Source organism: Acipenser ruthenus, chromosome 26, assembly GCF_902713425.1.
Source record: "Acipenser ruthenus chromosome 26, fAciRut3.2 maternal haplotype, whole genome shotgun sequence".
In the NCBI taxonomy this organism is placed as follows: Eukaryota; Metazoa; Chordata; class Actinopteri; order Acipenseriformes; family Acipenseridae; genus Acipenser; species Acipenser ruthenus.
In genome coordinates, this window is record NC_081214.1 from 24,794,563 (window position 1) to 24,812,675 (window position 18,113).

An 18,113-nucleotide genomic window follows, 5' to 3' on the forward strand; every position below is an offset into this window, starting at 1 on the left:
CTTGTGTGGATATGCCATTGTCCGAATGAAAACTTCCACATAGCTGTTATCCTGTTGTATCCTGATCAGACCAGAAGTGCAGATAACAATGTTATTTCTATATTTTATGCAAATTAGGGATAAAGGCTGCAACCTTTAGTACATTATCTCAATCAGTGCTATTGCAATGCTTTTCTTAATCTGTGCTCGTAAGCCCTCACTGGACCAACAAATAGACATAATCCTGGGCCAGATTCTCAAAGCTCTTCACTCCAAAATGTCATTAGCATGATGTTTTATACAAAACCAGAAATAAACGACTCTCACGTCTGACGCCTGGGCTTGCGAGTACTCTTGAGCGGTCTTTTATTTGTTTTGGAATTGCAAGAGGTGTTTTTTCCCCATCAGACAAAAATAATGCTAATGACGGTTTGGAGTAAATAGCTTTGAGAATGTAGCCCCCTATGTTGCTTTGGTTCAGTAAAATGCCTGTCCTTTTATATTACCAGGAGTTAACCTGAAGAAGCCCAAGCAGAACCACTGTCAGACCATCATGTGATAGTTCAACAAAATAAAAGAAAATCAACATGGATTGCACCGTGGTCCTGATACTGTAACATGCTGGACTAGTACCTATATGCTACCCTGTTATCGCTGTAGGTTACCAGTTTGGGTTTATTCAATTTAGATACCATTGCTAAAATATCAAAATATCAAAATGTTACCATTGTAGCTGTCCATTACATGAGCTACCATTGATTTGCTACTGCATTGCCATTGGAAATTGGAAAAGGTATTTCCTGTCCATACAGACAGAGAGCAGTGCTGTCAGATCATAGCCATTTTTCATTTATTTGTAGATTTAAATGCTTCTTGGACAACAGGTTTAACATGAGTAAGTGGGTGGATTTTTACTTAATATGACGAGCCTCAGTGGGTCATACAAGGAAACCATTTGAAAGGTTTGGCATTTTATGTGGAAGCACTGTAAAAATGTGCTTTCAAATGTGGTTCTTTAGACGCTTACATTATGGATGGAGTGTCCGTGTCATTAATGAACACCTTCCCTCTATGAAGTGCATAGCATGAGGCACACACAAAGAGGTAATACGCACTAGTGTAGATCTCTTATCATTCCTATTAATACCACAGGGTTGTTTAGGAACACTACCACACACACTTCTCTCATTGTGAGGTGTGCAGTGTCACAGTTCATGATGGCTTTCTCATTATCCGTCATTGCAAATGGTTAAAAACAAATTGCTGTACCGTAGATACCTCTCCAAGCTCTCCAATTCATTCCTAAGAGACATTATACAACAGTCTTTGTAGGTCTTTATATAATCATTTTATATTGACGTCAGATCTTTATGTGGATCTTAACAAAACTTAGTTTTTTCTTTCTGACTGGAATGCATTAATTGTATTGTTATTGAGCATCTTGAATTGAATTATTATTATTATTATTATTATTATTAATAGTTAGGGAACATTCCGAGCATACAAGACCTACTGCATAACCCTAACCAAAGACTTTTTTTTTGCATTTTTGCTTCATTGCTTAAAATGAATTAATCTGAAGCTCTTTTCCTACAAATTAAGAGTACCTGTAGACTGTTCTATCTTTCTCTGATTAGGTTCTCTTCATTGAATTTGACCTGCTTTACATTTTGCAATGGTTTCTATTAACCTCTAGGCAGTCACAGGCACTTATCCCTGGGTTTTCTTTTTGCATAAATAAAGCCCAGTTGGGTGGCAGTGTTGGATTTGAACTGGTTCCTACTGGTGGTGGTGGGACCTTCCTCAGTGGCTCTTCCTTGTTGCAGTTTTAACCAGGAACGACTCACTGTAAACAGAGCAGCCTGATCACTGCTGTAGCCTTTATTATTGTTGTTGTTGTTTTTAAAAGCAGCCCCTAGCACATGGTGACAACGTCCTGTCTGCATGCTTGTATTTATAAAGCACCATGAGCATGTGCCTAAATACTAGTGCATTGTGTTTAAATTAGTGGGAGGGGAGCCTTTTCTGTCACTGATCAATGACTTGACTTCCTTCTCTCTGCTCAGCAGTGCTCCAGAACAGAGAAATTGACTGGTGCTAGTCTCTTTCACAGCAGTAGCGTTTCAAACAATATAGCTCCCACACTGGATTCTCTTTGTGCCCCGGCACCTACCCAACAACATGAGCGCAGGGGATGTGGTCTGCACAGGCTGGCTCATCAAATCACCTCCTGAAAAGAAATTAAAGAGATATGTGAGTAATAAGAATTAAACATTTCTCCTCGGCTGTGTATATTCGGATGCATTCTCCTCAGCCTGCTGTAGTGTAGAGTTGTAGTTTCTGCACTGTCAGTGTGTGCACAGATCAGGGCCACAAACAAGAGCTGCCGTGCTGGTAGCAGTGCAGCTTGGGTTTGTGTTTTAGATTGCATTTGATTATGTTAAACAAAGAAAACAAGCCATGATTCTGTGACATATTTAAGAAACAACAATTACTGTTTTCTGTTTCATTTTGAAACTGTGCTTTAGGCTGTACATTTCAACATGATACACTGCATATTTAGAATCCTTTTACAGTGTGATTTGAATGTTTTTACTGACATGAACATTAAGATCCTCAAATTGATTTCATTTGTGGAAGTATCTCACTTCTTTTAATATACCTTAAAAAAACAATATGAAGCATTTATAAGCTCTAAAATTGTAGATCTAAACCATATTTAATGCTGGCTTCATTGTATTCCTATTCTATTGAAGAATGTAGGCTGGGGACAATTTCTAAAGGAAGATACTGTAGTTGGAAATGATCGAAACATGCAAGTGTAGACCGGGGGGGGGGGGGGGGGGAGCAGAGGGAAAGGGCCTCTCCACTTGCAACTGTCTCCTGTTTTTGAAAATTAGGGTGTGTGTTACAAAACATAGGAAGCTCTATTACTGCTTAGCTGTTAGAAAACAGCATGCCAGGCAGAAATAAGTGATGACGCCTTTTATTAGCTTCAGAAACTAGTAGTAACAAGCAGCTGCCTGATTATCCAGCAGGCTCATGTCACACTACTGGGACATGGACTGTCGTACTGTATCTGTGTGTGTATATCTAACAGTACGTTTAAGATACTTAATGAGAGGAAGGAGTTTTTTGCAGTAGGATGTCCAGGACAGCAGGAAAGAACACACTCTTTTCCTCCCAGGCAATGACTAGTGAAGTAGGATACAGATGGACTTACAGTAGCAACAGACAGCTCTAAAAACATTATACAAGTCGTTAGGCACTAGGCAGCCGCATTATTTTGTGCCGTTGCTTGTTCAAGTTGTGGAGCTTCTTTACAGTAAAGGTTAGATTGACGTAGACTCGTCATGCAAAGAAAGTTTAATCGGTCAGCAAATATAATGCGAGCTTGTAATAAATAACAGCTGAGGCAGCAGTCACAAACGGTTCTAGCGTTTAAGTGTGGAATCTTCTGCAACACTGAGATTGTCATTCTTTGAAGTCTCAAATGAAACAGTATTTTCCCTCTGAATTTTAGTAAACAAGGCTTTTTTTTTACATGATAAAAACCACAACAAACACTGTACTACTGCCAAATAACGTAGTGAATAAAATACTACATTTGTAGTCACTGTTGAGATCCGCTGACTGTACCAGATTTTGACAACAGCGATAGCTTGTTTTAATTCTGAAGTCACTTGATAATATAAGCCTACTAAAATATGCTAGTTAAATATCTATGTTAAATTGATTGTTCCTCACTGCATCTGGCAGGAAGAATACTAAAGTAAATAAAGTGGGGTATGTTTTAATATACAGTAGATGGGAAAAAAAGACACATTAAACTTTGCTGTGATGTCATAATGTAGTTACAATTTCTGGTGCCATGGCAACAGAAAGGCATTATCTCTGAGTCATTTATCTGAGGGAAGAACCCATAATTATAACACACAGGCACATGACATTTCAGTCTGTAATTAGTTTCAGTCTTTGGTTACATGCTGAATGTCAGTGTCAGTCATATTTCTGTATCCACACTTGTGATTTCCTTGTTAAACACACACTTTCAAAAACAGGACACATATGATACCTAATTGTATGGCACATAACTGTGTTGTTTTAGCAGTAGCAATGCCAGTGCAATACATCTCCTATACAGTTAAACACGCTTACTATCACTCCTGCTAACATTACCCTTTGTTTACTTGCTATGTTTAATTAGTACAATGTGTTTAGAAAACTATAACTTGTAAAACAAATATATTATTAATGTTGTATCGACATTTCTCACTTCTGTGTTTTCATGTTGATTTTGCCAGGCTGTTGGTGAGCTCCTCGGTTTATCATCACCATTATTGCACAGCCAAATCTGAAGAGTATTGAATGTGTTGAATAGGCAATGTATAACTTATTTAGCTTTAATCTCTTTATTAAAAGATCTTCAGTACCGATACTTAAAGTAAAGGAGACGTACGTTCTGACAAAGCATCTTTATCTGTGCATTCCCTTCTAAACATACCTTCTGAACACTTTATCTGTCCCAAATGCACATGTTGTTGTTTAGCATCCTTGGCTAACCACATGAAGGGCCATATTTTGAAAGTTTTCACTCCAGTCTTTAATTAACTCCTTTTTATTGTTATTTTTTTATAAGAGGTAAAACACCTGTTCGTTTTACAGAACTAGAACCAAGCAGCTGAGTTATATATTTCAGGTCCTCCTAGGCACTCTCCAGGTCTTTCGTTTTACAGAACTAGAACCAAGCAGCTGAGTTATATATTTCAGGTCCTCCTAGGCACTCTCCAGGTCTTTCGTTTTTTATGTTGTAATATTAACGTGTTGTCTGGGAAAGAAATGTGGTGGAAGAAACATTTCAGTTTTGTGAAAATTGAATTTGATTGGTCACATGGAGCACAAGCACGGGTTATCTAAAGAAAAAATTAAATTGTTAATTTGCATTGCAAATTCGTATAGTAATTTAGCGATAAAGATTGCAACAGTTCCCCCTTTGTTTCTGTAGCATTCACATTGTCATGCAGTCCACAGAGAGCCTCTGTGACTAACACTACAGAGTCACTAATTCACCACTGTGGGATGATTATAAACCAAATGATATGATTCACTTTTAATGAGAGAGGTGGGTGTTTATCTATATGAGAAGCAGCTGTAAATGCACTGAAATATTGGGACGAGGAAAGTGTCATTGAATCACCAGTTATTGACTATGTACAGAGTAACTACACTGCGTTCAGTTTACCACTAGCATATTAAAGCTCAGTCTTATTGGCCATCAGTCACCACTCAATCTTTCCAGCATAAAGAGAAGATGGGACCACAAGAGCAGCTTTGTACTGAACTACCATTGTATGAACCGCTGGTGGAATGGTACCTCCCATGTAACCTACTTGTATCTTTATATACGATATCAATGGTATGAACTGCAAATACCAGATCGGTACCTATGGGTCACTGTATCACCACCATATCGTACCAAATCCTTTCTGTTGCATTTGCTGATGATACACTGGAATCACATTAGGTTGATTTTTCAAACTTTTCTGTAAGGCAGTTATTTTTCCCACTTTTTTAACTTTCGCAGCATTCAAACAAAGTGTTTTTTTTTCTTGTGGTTTCATCCAGAATGCAGCTGCTAGTTTTCATTTGTGGTAAAGCGTTATTAACAATAGGTATCTGGTGAAGTGGGCGTCGATCACAGGACTTGTTTTTGTTCAGATCTAATATCTCTCAGGCTAAAGGCAGCGACCTTTCCCATCGTCTTCTGTGATCAGTCATGTGTGGTGCATTATGCAAAGTTCTGTATGCGATACATACAGTAGGTAAAGGCTTGTTTTCTCATGCTAGGGTCGGGGAAGTGAAGATTTTCTTTTGTTTCACAACAAACAGCACTTTGAAAGCCACTCATGTTCTAGCTGTGGTATTGAGGCGTAGGCATTGACTTATAGACCCCTAATGTCCCATGCTGGGGGTCCTAGAATGTTTTCCATCACATGGTGCCCCCATCTGCCACGTTTCATTGCTCTGTGCTGAATGTTGTTTTCATCATTGAATTGCATAATGGACAACTGTATGTCCACTTTGCTCTATCTAATGATGTGACCCTTTTTTAAGGCGTGGTGTCGCCGGTTGTGTTGTACAGTTTGAATTAGTTTTAACACAATAAACTATGCAATTAAAAAAATGTGCCCCAGTGTGTGACATTCTCTGTATGAGTCAGTAGCTTTCTGTATGCTTGTCAATTTCTTTTTTTTTTTTTTGGTGGGTTGAGTTGCTGCTTCTTTTCTCCTACTCGACTGCCCACAAGTTTTAAGAGTCTGTGTAGGGTTAGAGATAACCCATTGGCAGCCGTTACTGACATCAGCAAAAGTCACCCGCCTAGCTTGCTATCTGCCTCTTGCTACAACGAGATACCTATTCCAAGGAAAAACTAATTCTGACTAAAGAGCACTGCCCAGCCTAACTCGCAATGAAACTGCTTGTCTCCCAAAATGTGTAACAAGGTATCAGTCTGGGGATGGTGTTTTAGCAAATTAGTTTCTTGAGAAATCCTTGTTTTTCTGTGTCCAGATGGCTCAAGGAGATATGAATTATTGACTATGCAAACTTACATGTGTTCCATGCAATTTGTATATAGTAGGCTACTGTTTTGCCAACCACACACTGTTTTGCACACATCTTGTGTATGTTTGAACGCTGGAAACTACCAGCAGTGGTGTACTTTTGATTATTAGAGAATTATTAGAGATTATTACAATATTAAAAGGGTAGTAAGTGCATGCTTCATTTTTTTGTCCTCGGTTATAAAACATTGAGGAATTAATAGGAGATTTCAGAAGCCAATAGTCACGAAATTACTGTTGTGAATAAAGGTATTATTTTTGTATTGTATGTAAAGAAATTCATATTTTGTGTGGTTTCAATATGACCGTATAAAGAACAAACTTAAAAAAAGAAGCCATTTATATTAGAGGCTTGTACAGAAAGTTGTTTCTTACTTCAAAGTGTGAAATTGCATTCCAATAAAATGCAAATCGGTCATGCAAATTTTGCAGTAAACAGAAAATGCAAAGTCCTCGGCTCCACTTGAACCCGTACCATGTCAAGACTGCTCAAAGTGGATCCAGGTAATGGAATGCTTCCATCAATCTTACCTGCCGCACACCTCCATTTGCTATATAAGGCTCCAATGCTCAGATTTCAAAGAGAGTTCCCTGTTTGCTTGCCTGGCTTGTCACCTGTGCAGTGTGTTTGGGTCAAAGCACGTACCTGGCTGTAAAGCATGGCAAGTCTTCTGTGGAAGCAGCTGGCATGTTAATTACAGGAAAGAAGGCAGTGAAGGGGTGGGGACAATTGCAACTCTCCTGGGTGAAATAACCAAGGAAGTGCCCAACAATATGAAAGCGAGGCTTGCAAACAGAGATTTCTGTAACCTAGTTTAGCACCAGCTGTATTTTTTTTTTTTAATCAATATACATCTCTGTTAGAACATATGACTTGAGACATATGTAGACAATGGACATGCAGTACAGGTGACAAATAAATACAGTTTGATATTATATATATATATATATAATTGAAAAAGTTACATTGTAAAGTAGATTGGGATAAGTTCTGCAGAAGAATACTAATTACTAATAATTACAACCATGCTGTTAATTCTATTCAGACATTACAGGCTCTAGTATAATAGCGCTTGCACGCAATGTACTGTATAGTTGAAAGCTAAATAAAGCAATCGGTTTTCTACAGTAACAGTACAGATGTCCAAAACAACAGATGGAAGTCCTGATTAAAAATTAATTCTATTCCCATCACAGTTTCTACAGCATGCTGTGGTGCAGGTACTGTGTAGGCCCAGCTCATGAACATGCTGTACGCAATGAAGCACACAGCATCTCCCAATAGCTAATCCACGGGTGAAAGGCTCATTTAGAGAAAACTTTGCTCAGCTTTGTGGCACGATATCGTAGATCTGCAATGGAAGTCCACCATTAAAGATGGGTATATTCATGTTTGTTTCCTAGTTTTGTTTAAGATATGTTGATGGCAGGGCAACACGCCCAGTCTTTAAAGCATCGTGTAATCATTATTTTAACATTGTATGACATGTAATGTAAGCATACACTGTTCCATTGTGGGATGACCTTGTATCAGATGTAGTCATAATTACAGGCTTGTCTTTTGTTTTTTTAATACGGGAGTTCACTTTTGTTTAACAGAAGTAGTCATCTTGTGATATCGTCTTGCTTTGTTGGAGCTTTAACCTCTTTAATTTGAACCTTTGTTATCAATTCATGTAAATATAAAAAAATAATTTGTCAGCAATTGCATATTGTTGCAAAATGTGCTGACAAATCAGAACGGGTTAAGGAGCACACCCTTGGTATTAAGAAACAAAATATTTGTCGCAGCTTAAATGTTTTTGGTTTACTGTTGATTAATAGTCAGATTTCTGGGCTGAGTTGCCTATTGAGACTGATGGCTGGTTAATAATAATATAATAATAATATCTTTATATAGCGCCTTTCATAGTGGACCACCATCAGAAAGTGCTTTACAGAGGTAGGCTGTGAACTGTGCATTATATGCAGAGTCACTTGCAATAGGACACTGATTTAACATCTCATCCGCAGGATGGAGCACAAGGAGGTTAAGTGACTTGCTCAAGGTCACACAGCGAGTCAGTCCGTGGCAGAGGTGGGATTTAAACCAATGACTTTCTGGTTACAAGCCCTGGACTTTAACCACTGGACCACACTGCCTCCTAAATTTAAATCAAAGCTGAACCTAAACAGTTTGGCGTGCTGGTCATTTTAATGTGAAATACATAATGTCTTCAAGTTATAAAAACAAGAATATATAAACAAAATGATGTCAGGTCTATTATATTGGTATTTACTGTTAAATTAGCAGGTGTTTGTATTTCATCCATGCTGGTCATCTAGGCTGCCAGTGGGGCTACAGAAGCTTTTGTTTTCAGAGGTTACAGCGGAAGCAAAAGACTAAAAGAGAGAGGAAGTGAATTCAGCACCAGGGTTTCAATCTGCTCTTACCGTATGTTATTCCTGTGCTGTGAAGTGGTTTAAACATGTTCTCATGTTATTCTTATACTGTGAAATCCTGTGTTTTTCAGGGAATTGCCCTATAGATTTGGTTAAAAGTAACCCGAAGGGATCCAGGGCACCCCCATGTTTGTTCTTATGTATAACATGCATACTCAATTAGAAAACATTCATAAGGGACATCATCTTGGAATGTCTCAGAATGATGAGCTAGTTTTTAGGGCTTTAGTTTTTTTTTTAGCACGTTTTCCACGTAAAACAAATGATAAATTATGATACAGAAGAGAACTTTAAATGCAACACCCATTAGCGTTCCAATTTTGTGACAGTTAAAGGCATGTGTTTTTTTGCACTGGGGGTTGTGAGTTCCAGTAAATCATAAGGAACGCTTAAAAGCAGTTCAGCTCTGAAGTGTTTGTTCCTCAGTTACTGCTGCTCAGAAATGGAACACCTGTCCACAAGAAGGCAGCTGAATGTTTGGGAAGCTCCCAGTGTGAGCGCAGCTTGTGCTGTGCGAAAGCTAAACAACGACGCACTGAAAGACAAATGCAAACCTTTAGAAATTACAAATAATAACAGTAATAGCATCCCTCTGATGAAACATGCATGCAATTACCTTTCCCTTTTGTGAAGCCTTGTTGTTGGCACAGTGTAACATTTTCTTAACAGTGGGTAGGGCCGCGTAGCCTTTTACGTGCTGCACCAAAAATTAATTACTACTTCGGATGAAAGCATTTAAAATGCAAACTAAAGCCAAACATATAGGTATCATAAAATGAACCTTTTGTGCAGCGTCTCCTTCAGCCTCAACAGAGCTGGGATACAAAAGCAAAGAATAGATTAAAGATGCTGGCGAAACAAAGTTGGTATTAATATATATATATATATATATATATATATATATATATATATATATATATATATATATATATATATATATACACTTTTAAACTTCACAGATATTAGACTCACAAAACTTGAAGAACTGTCTTAAGGAATTCTTCATCAAGGTCTGTTTGTTTGTTTTTGTTTGTTTTTTTTTTTAAGCCCCTTTCAGACATTTACAGAGAGTTTATTAGTTTATTCTCAGGTTTCAAAGCACCTTTAAACCATAAAAGAATGTTTATCAACAGTCTTTAAAAAAAACAAAAGCATCCTTTAAAAACATATTGCTTTGTACTTTGGGTATTCATATTTTCATAAATTAACCTCAAAAGCTTTCTTGTTGTGAATTTCACTTCCACCCGCAGTCACTCTCTAATGATGTCCCAAGCATTACAAGACGTGGTCTTCATTTACTGTGGATAACAACTTCATTTGTGTCTGTCCAAAATTTAAAAAGCCCCTATTTTATTTTATTTTATTACTTATTGATTGATACACAATGTGAGTTTCAGAATAGGGTTGAATCTCCAATATATTTAAAGCATGGATAGATTACTGCAAGGGATATACAGCTGAGGTCATTTTCCAGGAACATTCAACGAGTGACAACTAAAACGTTTTTCACAGTATTTCAAACTTTCTGTAGAAGTCTGCAACTGTACGTTGAATATTGTTTCTCAGAAGTCGAACAGGCTGGTTGCAAAGATTTAAAAAAAAAAAAATTGTGATTAAACCCATTTTCAAGCTGTAACCCTAGTAGTGTCTTGTTAGTATTATACTGTAGAAAAAAATAATAATTAAAAAGCATTTCTCACATTATTTCATGGTAGGTCTAGCTGTGACGTTAATTTCTTAGACATTTTTAAAACTCAAAGAAAATACATTGCATATATCAAAAAAGAACCCCCCCCCCCTCCCCACCACACACACACACACACACACACACACACAGACACACACACACACACACACACACACACAGACACACACAGACACACACACACACACACACACACACACACACACACACACACTCTGAGTGTGTCCCTATTGTATTCTTAGCTTATAATATAGGATATTAAATCAATAACCTTGTAAATGCAATCCAATATCTACATTTTATCAGCTTTTGAGTAGTTTCTGATTTCATCCACTCCTTTCCTGACTAAACCAGATTTGAGATATACTTCAGATGATATCATAGTGGTAACCTGAGAGCGTTTACTTGGAAAATCAGTCAATTTGCAAGAAATACATTGTATTATGGGTTCTGTAAAACCAGTCAGAAAAGTTTAAAAGGTGAACATTCACTTGCATGCACTTTTTCCATTTGGCACAGACACTTCTCTCTTGAGCGTATCCCATGCCTCCTCTTATATCTGGAACAGTTTTCGCTTGCCCAAAGCATTTCAAACAGTGTTTGTTCACATATTCAAATATTAGTAGCAGCGCTACAGCAATGTATTTTTGTTCTGGGTTCGCTGCATTGAAAAGTTATTTTCATAGAGGAAACACTACTGTGAGTTGTCGTATCCATGCAAAATAATCACAAAACCAGTCGACAATTAGAATTGCAAACTGGCCCACAAAGTATTGGTTGTCATAACACTGCAGCTCTAAACAGCTTTGGGGTTTCATGTAAGGATGTAATGGGATCTCGTTGTGCAGCAGCTTCACAATAAGGCATCGCTGCAGAGATGTAGTGAGATTGATTCCTGTGTACAGTGCAGTGTCGCTGACATGGCTGCTTTGTGACACAGCACAAACATGCTGGAAGAAATATTACATTAAAAAATCAAATCATCTCACAAGAAGCAGCCATGCAGTTCAAAACAGTCTACTGTTCATTAAGAAAATGATCTCTCTTTTTTTTTTTCCTGGGAGTTACCCCAGACATACCTGAAATGAACCATTTGCACTCTTATTAGATGGCCTGTGCTGTGTCTTGTCATTAGACATATCTCTGAAGTTACATATCCTTCCTTCAACCCCCTGTAATACTTGACTAAACAGTCCTTGACTTTGAATAGATAAAGGCATTTTTGTTTTGTTGTCGCTAGCTAGCAGACCCCCAAGCCTTAAAATGAATACATTCTGCTTGGGCTTTCAACACTTGCCAGAATTCCAGATAGGATCATGGCTAGCCAAAGAACTAGCCAAACAGACCAAAGCTGTTATTTCTTTATTTTATTTGTTGATCCAAAACGTTTTGAAACTATGTTGCTGGCAATTCTTCATGTGACATTTTTCAGATTCCAAAGCCGCAGCTCACTCTAAACTAACTGACCTGACTTCCATTAAAAAAAAAAAAGGAAGAAAATAATATTAAAGTAGACTGGAGCGGATATCAGACTGAATTCCAGGGGTACCATTAAAACCTATCAGTATAAACCTAGTGTTCTCTCCTCATGATGCTGCTCCAAGATTGATGCGCACAGACGTTCTGTTTGTGTCTACATCAAGATGCCAAAACACATTAAAAACACAAGCGTTGTTGTTGATGGCTGGGTTATAACTTTCAGTGCTATTGGAGAGGTTGTGGGAATGTAGGACAGTTAGTGCTGGATTATCTGTGAAATGGGGAGATTGTGGTAATGCACACGGTTTTCCTTTTCTTAATGTGTTTGCTGCAGTGTTTACCATTCATGCATCAACAACGTGTCTTTCACATCAAGTGAAGTCGAAAGTAGATGGAGTGTGGACACCCTTCTAATATGAATTCCCTGAGTAGCATGTTGGTTTTTGAGCAAACGTTGATGAAGTTGAAGAGGGTGATGAAAAGAAGACCGTCTTCAGGTATTGAGCAGTTTGTGAAATATTGGGTGTCTTTTTTTGGTCTGCTGGTTAAATAAACAATACCCATATTTAACTGGTAACAGTACCTGTGCACAGCTTAAATAGTGGATTGAGTATCTGAAGCCACAGGTTGTCAATACTTATGAACACTGTATGCAATCAAAAAGGTCAACATTTATAAAGTTGTATTCAAGTGAACCCAATCTGTGTCATCTTAAAAGAAAAAGGGGAATTAAGTTCTTTGGAACTTATTATAATGCGCCGGGTTTAAAAGAGTTCCCCATATCTTCCGTTACTACATACAGTGCATGACTGCTGACGAGGAGACCAACAGCTGCCAGCTAAGTGATCTGAGCTCATTTGCAAATCTAGCTCCGTATTGAACCTTTTAAACAGTTGCTGTACTTAACTGTATCAATTTATGAAAATTCCACTAAATTCTTAGAACAGTGAGCAGATAATGAATGAATCTCGAATCACGTGAATGAGACTCACTGCCCCCTCTGCCCAGGTGCATTGCCATGAACATGGAGCAAAAACAAGGTCACATGATTTGAGCTCAGTCACACATTATTTGTCTGTGGTCATGTGATTTGCTGGTGGTCACAGTGTCAGTCAGGAGGGAACTAGTCTGAACCTTGTCTGTTGTGTTTAATGATTTATTTGGATGGGAACTTGATATGTTTTCTAAGTACCACTCGTTTTGTAAAATCCTAATTTTCTAAGAGAAATGGTAGCAATATTTAAGGAAGGAAAGCTGTGGTGTAATGATAGGAGAACGTGGACTGAGGAAAGTGAATTTCAATGAGATGGTAGTAAAGTACTTTAGGTTAGGTTACCATAACTGAGCGCTTTGTACTTTGAATTAAGTTGAATTAACTCATATGCGCGCTTACATACTCTTTACACATTTCTCTTCAGATGTAAAAAACGAATAAAAAGTGGTTTGTGGTTCGGTAACTGATAGATCCACTTTGCCCAACTTCCTGTTTATTTTCCTTGCATTAACAATCTACTGGCCTTGATGTCATGAGAGCACTGGTATTTAGAGATATGGTGCTGCAATGCAACATTCAGTTATATATATATATATACACAAGAAATCCCTGTTGAACATCATAACACAACCATGTCAAACTTGTGACAATTTACTTCACCAGCAATTGAAAAGTACAGTGTACTGTACTCACTGCTGGTGTGGATGACAGCAGTTTACAGTAAGCATCTTAAGAATTCATTGTACAATAGATTTTTTTCAATACTTTTGCAGTAGGTTTTTGCATGTCCTATATCATCTGTCTCATTGTCGCTAAGTTAGGAATCATACAAATCAGCTGCCATATATAATATATAATTTAGCAACTGGCTTAGTAAGCACTACTACTAAAACCCACTAGGACTGTTTTACATGTAACTGAAATATCTATCCTCAATTTAGCCCTTCCCTTTCTAGAGTTTCCAATGGAGCTGGTTAATGTTTTTGTTTTGTTTTTGTTTCTTCTTCATTAGTTTCAATTTGAGTGACTCAGAGCTAGCCAGTTAAATGAACAGCTTGTCAGAACTGGGTATGTGTCAGTGTACTCAATCACAAGAAGCCCTGCTGGCTGGATTGCAGTGCAAAGCGGTCAGCCCTGTAGCAGCAGCCTGCCCAGCACACCGCACTGTATGCTTTTATAATAGACATTAGATCAGCTCTGAAGCTTCTCTGCACCAGCGTCTGTCTGCTCAGGCCTCTCACCTGAGATGTGTCTCTGATTGTGACGCGTCGCTTCGACTCTGCTGAAAGTGAAAGGATCGTCAGAGAGGACGCACACACACACACACACACACACACAAACACACACACACACACACACACACACACACACAAGTCTTTGTTGTAGCCGAATGCACTCTCTTGGATCTTTGTGAGCCTCTGTTAATTAAGCCGCATGTACCTCCCGTTTGTAAACGGTTATTGCTGTCTAGTTATGTCAGCCTTCATAAGTGTGAATTGACAACCACATTCATTAGATGTATCATACTGTACATGATTAGGTGGGCGTCTGTGGTATAAACAGGCAGTTTCTTAGTTTGCATGAAATGTGTAAAATAAAAAGAATCCTGTCTATGAACACAAGTCAGTTTAAAGTCTAAAGTTATTAATAATAATAATAATAATAATAATAATAATAATAATAATAATAATAATAATAATAATACACTTTTTCACACTGCCAGTTCAATTTAACCATGACTAACATTCATTTGAATAAAGTTCTGTGGAAAGAAAAGTTGTTTTACAGGTGATACTATGCCTTAGTACACATGCAAATGTGCTATTTCCCCGTTTTGTTCAGCAATACTCATATGAAAATTACTAGTGGCTCTCCCACACAGTTGTTGCTTGTTAGATCCAGGGAGTAGTAGTAGTGCTAGATCAATTATATATTCAATGTAATTCAGGCCTAGTGCTAGTGAAGCTAGTGAAAATAGCAACTATTTTTTAATCAGGCAGAAAGCCAGTGAACAACAATCGGATAGCAGAAATGAAATGAGTTGTATTAGTCATATAAGTAAAGGATCTGAATAGTCTTCTTATCCATGCATCCAGAATTAATACAATCACAGTGTACTACTATATGTCATCTCTAAAATTAACAATGCCTTCCTGTTTGTAAAAGCAACCATGAAACAAAAGGGGCAAATACATCCTCCTCCCATTCCAAGGGTAAAAAAAGAAAGAAAAAGCAGTTGTATTTACTGCTCTCCTTTCTCAAGAACTGCATTCTTATAGAAATAGCTGGCAGTAGGTTTCAGGCAGGCCATACATTGTGTACAGTTAACTTCCTCTTTCAAACGTTTTCTGATTCTGGGAAATGCTGTATTTCCCCACAAAAAGCCTGACCAAAAATAAAAGTAGTGGTGTCTGAATGTGAGGCCAACGCAGTTTGTAAACGCTTCATAAAAACACAATATCATTTACATACCAGCATTTCCATTTGACTTAGAAACAGTTAGGTAAAGTCTCTGTTAAATCAGGTGTGGACAAATCTAGCACCAAAGTCCTTAAAACAATATGTTTTCTGATTGTTACCACTGGCAAGGTGTAGTCTTTTCTCATACAGCGAGTCTACTTTACCAAACTTTATAGACTTTTTTTGTTTGTTTGCTTCTAAACATTCTCTTAGTGCTTTGAAAAATCTTAACAAATTAATAAACCCTATCTAAAACAGCTGTAAAAAGCTGTATGAACTATGATTTCATTTATTAATACAGTGTGGGCTTTAAAGAAAAGAATAAAAACTCTTAACAAAACAGTCCTCAAACCAGTTGTGTGAATTGGGCTCAGCTAACCCTTCACTTCACAACCCTAGCGATTCTCTCTGGCTCACTCCCTTTCTGTGCTTCTCCATTGTCCCTAGGCTTGGCGGAAGCGCTGGTTCGTGCTGCGCCGGGGGCGGATGAGTGGAAACCCTGACGTCTTGGAGTACTACCGCAACAAGAACTCCAAAAAGCCGCTGCGTGTGATCGACCTGAACGAGTGCGGGGTCCACATGCACACACGCTCCGACGCTGGCGTGGTCAAGAGGGAGTTCATGAACAACCACGTCTTCGTGGTGAAGACCTCCTTCCGCACCTTCTACCTGGTGGCCAAGACCCAGGAGGAGATGAACACCTGGGTGCACAACATCAGCCAGATCTGCCACTTCGGGCCCCTGGATGATGGGACAGGTACTGTAGGTGGAAACCATCCCGTTCGTATGGTCCAGTAGGGACCTCCTAATCTTCCACCAGGTCCATGTCAGTGATTCAGAGGGCTGATTACAACCATGTCAGCCCAGCCATGTGAAAAACATCATTTTTAAAATCCTCATTAAGTTCTGATGCACTCCATTTGAAGTTGAGAATCGTAAGGTAAAATAGAGGTGGGAGGTGCGAGGGGTGAGGATTACAGTTGTTTTGGGATTTCTAAATGATTCTGAAAGTGTGGTGTGCATTGACTTGCCTCCAATGCTGATCACTCATGTGGATCACTAGTAACAGCCTACTGCATAAACAACAATAAAAGATAATGACTCAGATTGCCCGTAACAAATGGAAAGATATGAAAACAGTGATACTGTACACAGCCAGCCCGAGGCACACAAAGGCAACCATACAGTAGGTAACATACAGTAGAACCACATACAACACCTCCAGACAACTCTTCCTTTTTTTAAGTGGAAAATGCGTTATTTCTTTTAGCACTTTATGTTGGTACTTCTGATATTGTTAATACTTGGTTTTCATTTAGGCTGCCTGCAGAAAGGCCAGAAAAAAGGGTGAAAATAATGTTTTGTGCCTGGCTGTGGACACCCCCTGAAGATGTGCTTAGATCTCTTAGTTTGGCGTCTTTCCCGTGTTTAAATGTGGCATGCAAATCTGCCAGCTGGGCCATGTACAGTAAGCCGTTCAAAAATAAAAAATAAATAATCCTTTTAAACAGCTAATTGGGATTTTCAATACAAGCTGAATCTATGACAGAACATGAACATGAATTTTTAAAACTAGCAAAAACAGTAATAAAAAAAAGATCAAAGTTTACAAGTGCAAGAAAAATAACATATTACAATAAACTAATGTATTATTAAACATCCACTGTCACTGAGACGCACTTGCACGCTATAGTTCCAATTGAATAATGCTTCTAGGTGCTAATTGGCTCAATTTGACAGCATACCGTATTTTATGTAAAGATGAACTGGTTGTTACAGTATGTGTGAAGAGAAGGAGTTTCCTTTTCACTGGTTAATGCAGCCGACCCACCCCCCTCCCCACACACACAGGTATATGTCACTGAGGAAGTAGCCACTGGTGAGGTTACTGTCCAGTTTCATCATTTTTATCAGAGCTATCAGCAAACCATCAGACGACTCCGATCTGTAAAGAAGTGTGGTACTGATTGAGTTATGCTGGTCATTCGTAGCAGTGTAGTCACAGTGTTTCGACAGCACTTATTTTTGGAGTAGAAGTCATTGTAGTGTTTTATCTTCCATCATAACAGGCTTTTTTTACTGTCTCTCTCTGTCCTGTTTAAACTACAGCCCAGTTGTTACACAGACTGTTCCACTGGTGTTAATCATCTGCACTGATCTTAGTTCAAGTCCCGTTGTTTTTAATAACGGCTTTTAAAAATGCCCTGTGCTTGTTATCGAGGCGATCCTGGCGACTGAAATTTGTTGCTTTGGTTTTAATCTATTATGTTTACTGCTGCATGGATTATAGTTTCAGCCTCACTCACATTATTCCATGAGTAAAAAAAAAAAAAATACATAGTTTCCAATGGGCATCAGGCACTCAAACACTTACATAGATCTGCAAACAAGCTCTAGCCCTCAACCATCATGCATTAACAGCATCAACAAC

The 18,113-nt window shown here is 38.3% G+C and overlaps 1 protein-coding gene across 2 annotated transcripts in view; it reads left to right on the plus strand.

Annotated features, from left to right (window-relative positions):
- Positions 1–1,958: 1,958 nt before the first annotated feature.
- Positions 1,959–18,113, plus strand: part of LOC117430403 (GRB2-associated-binding protein 3-like) — a 36,205-nt gene continuing 20,050 nt past the window's right edge. Inside the window, exons 1-2 of one of the 2 annotated variants that reach the window (XM_059001287.1) lie at positions 1,959–2,232; positions 16,130–16,439. In XM_059001287.1, the coding sequence (XP_058857270.1) occupies positions 2,161–2,232; positions 16,130–16,439 (382 nt within the window). In that variant the 5' untranslated portion in view covers positions 1,959–2,160. The remainder of the gene's footprint in view (positions 2,233–16,129; positions 16,440–18,113) is intronic. The other variant, XM_059001286.1, reaches the window with a different exon arrangement.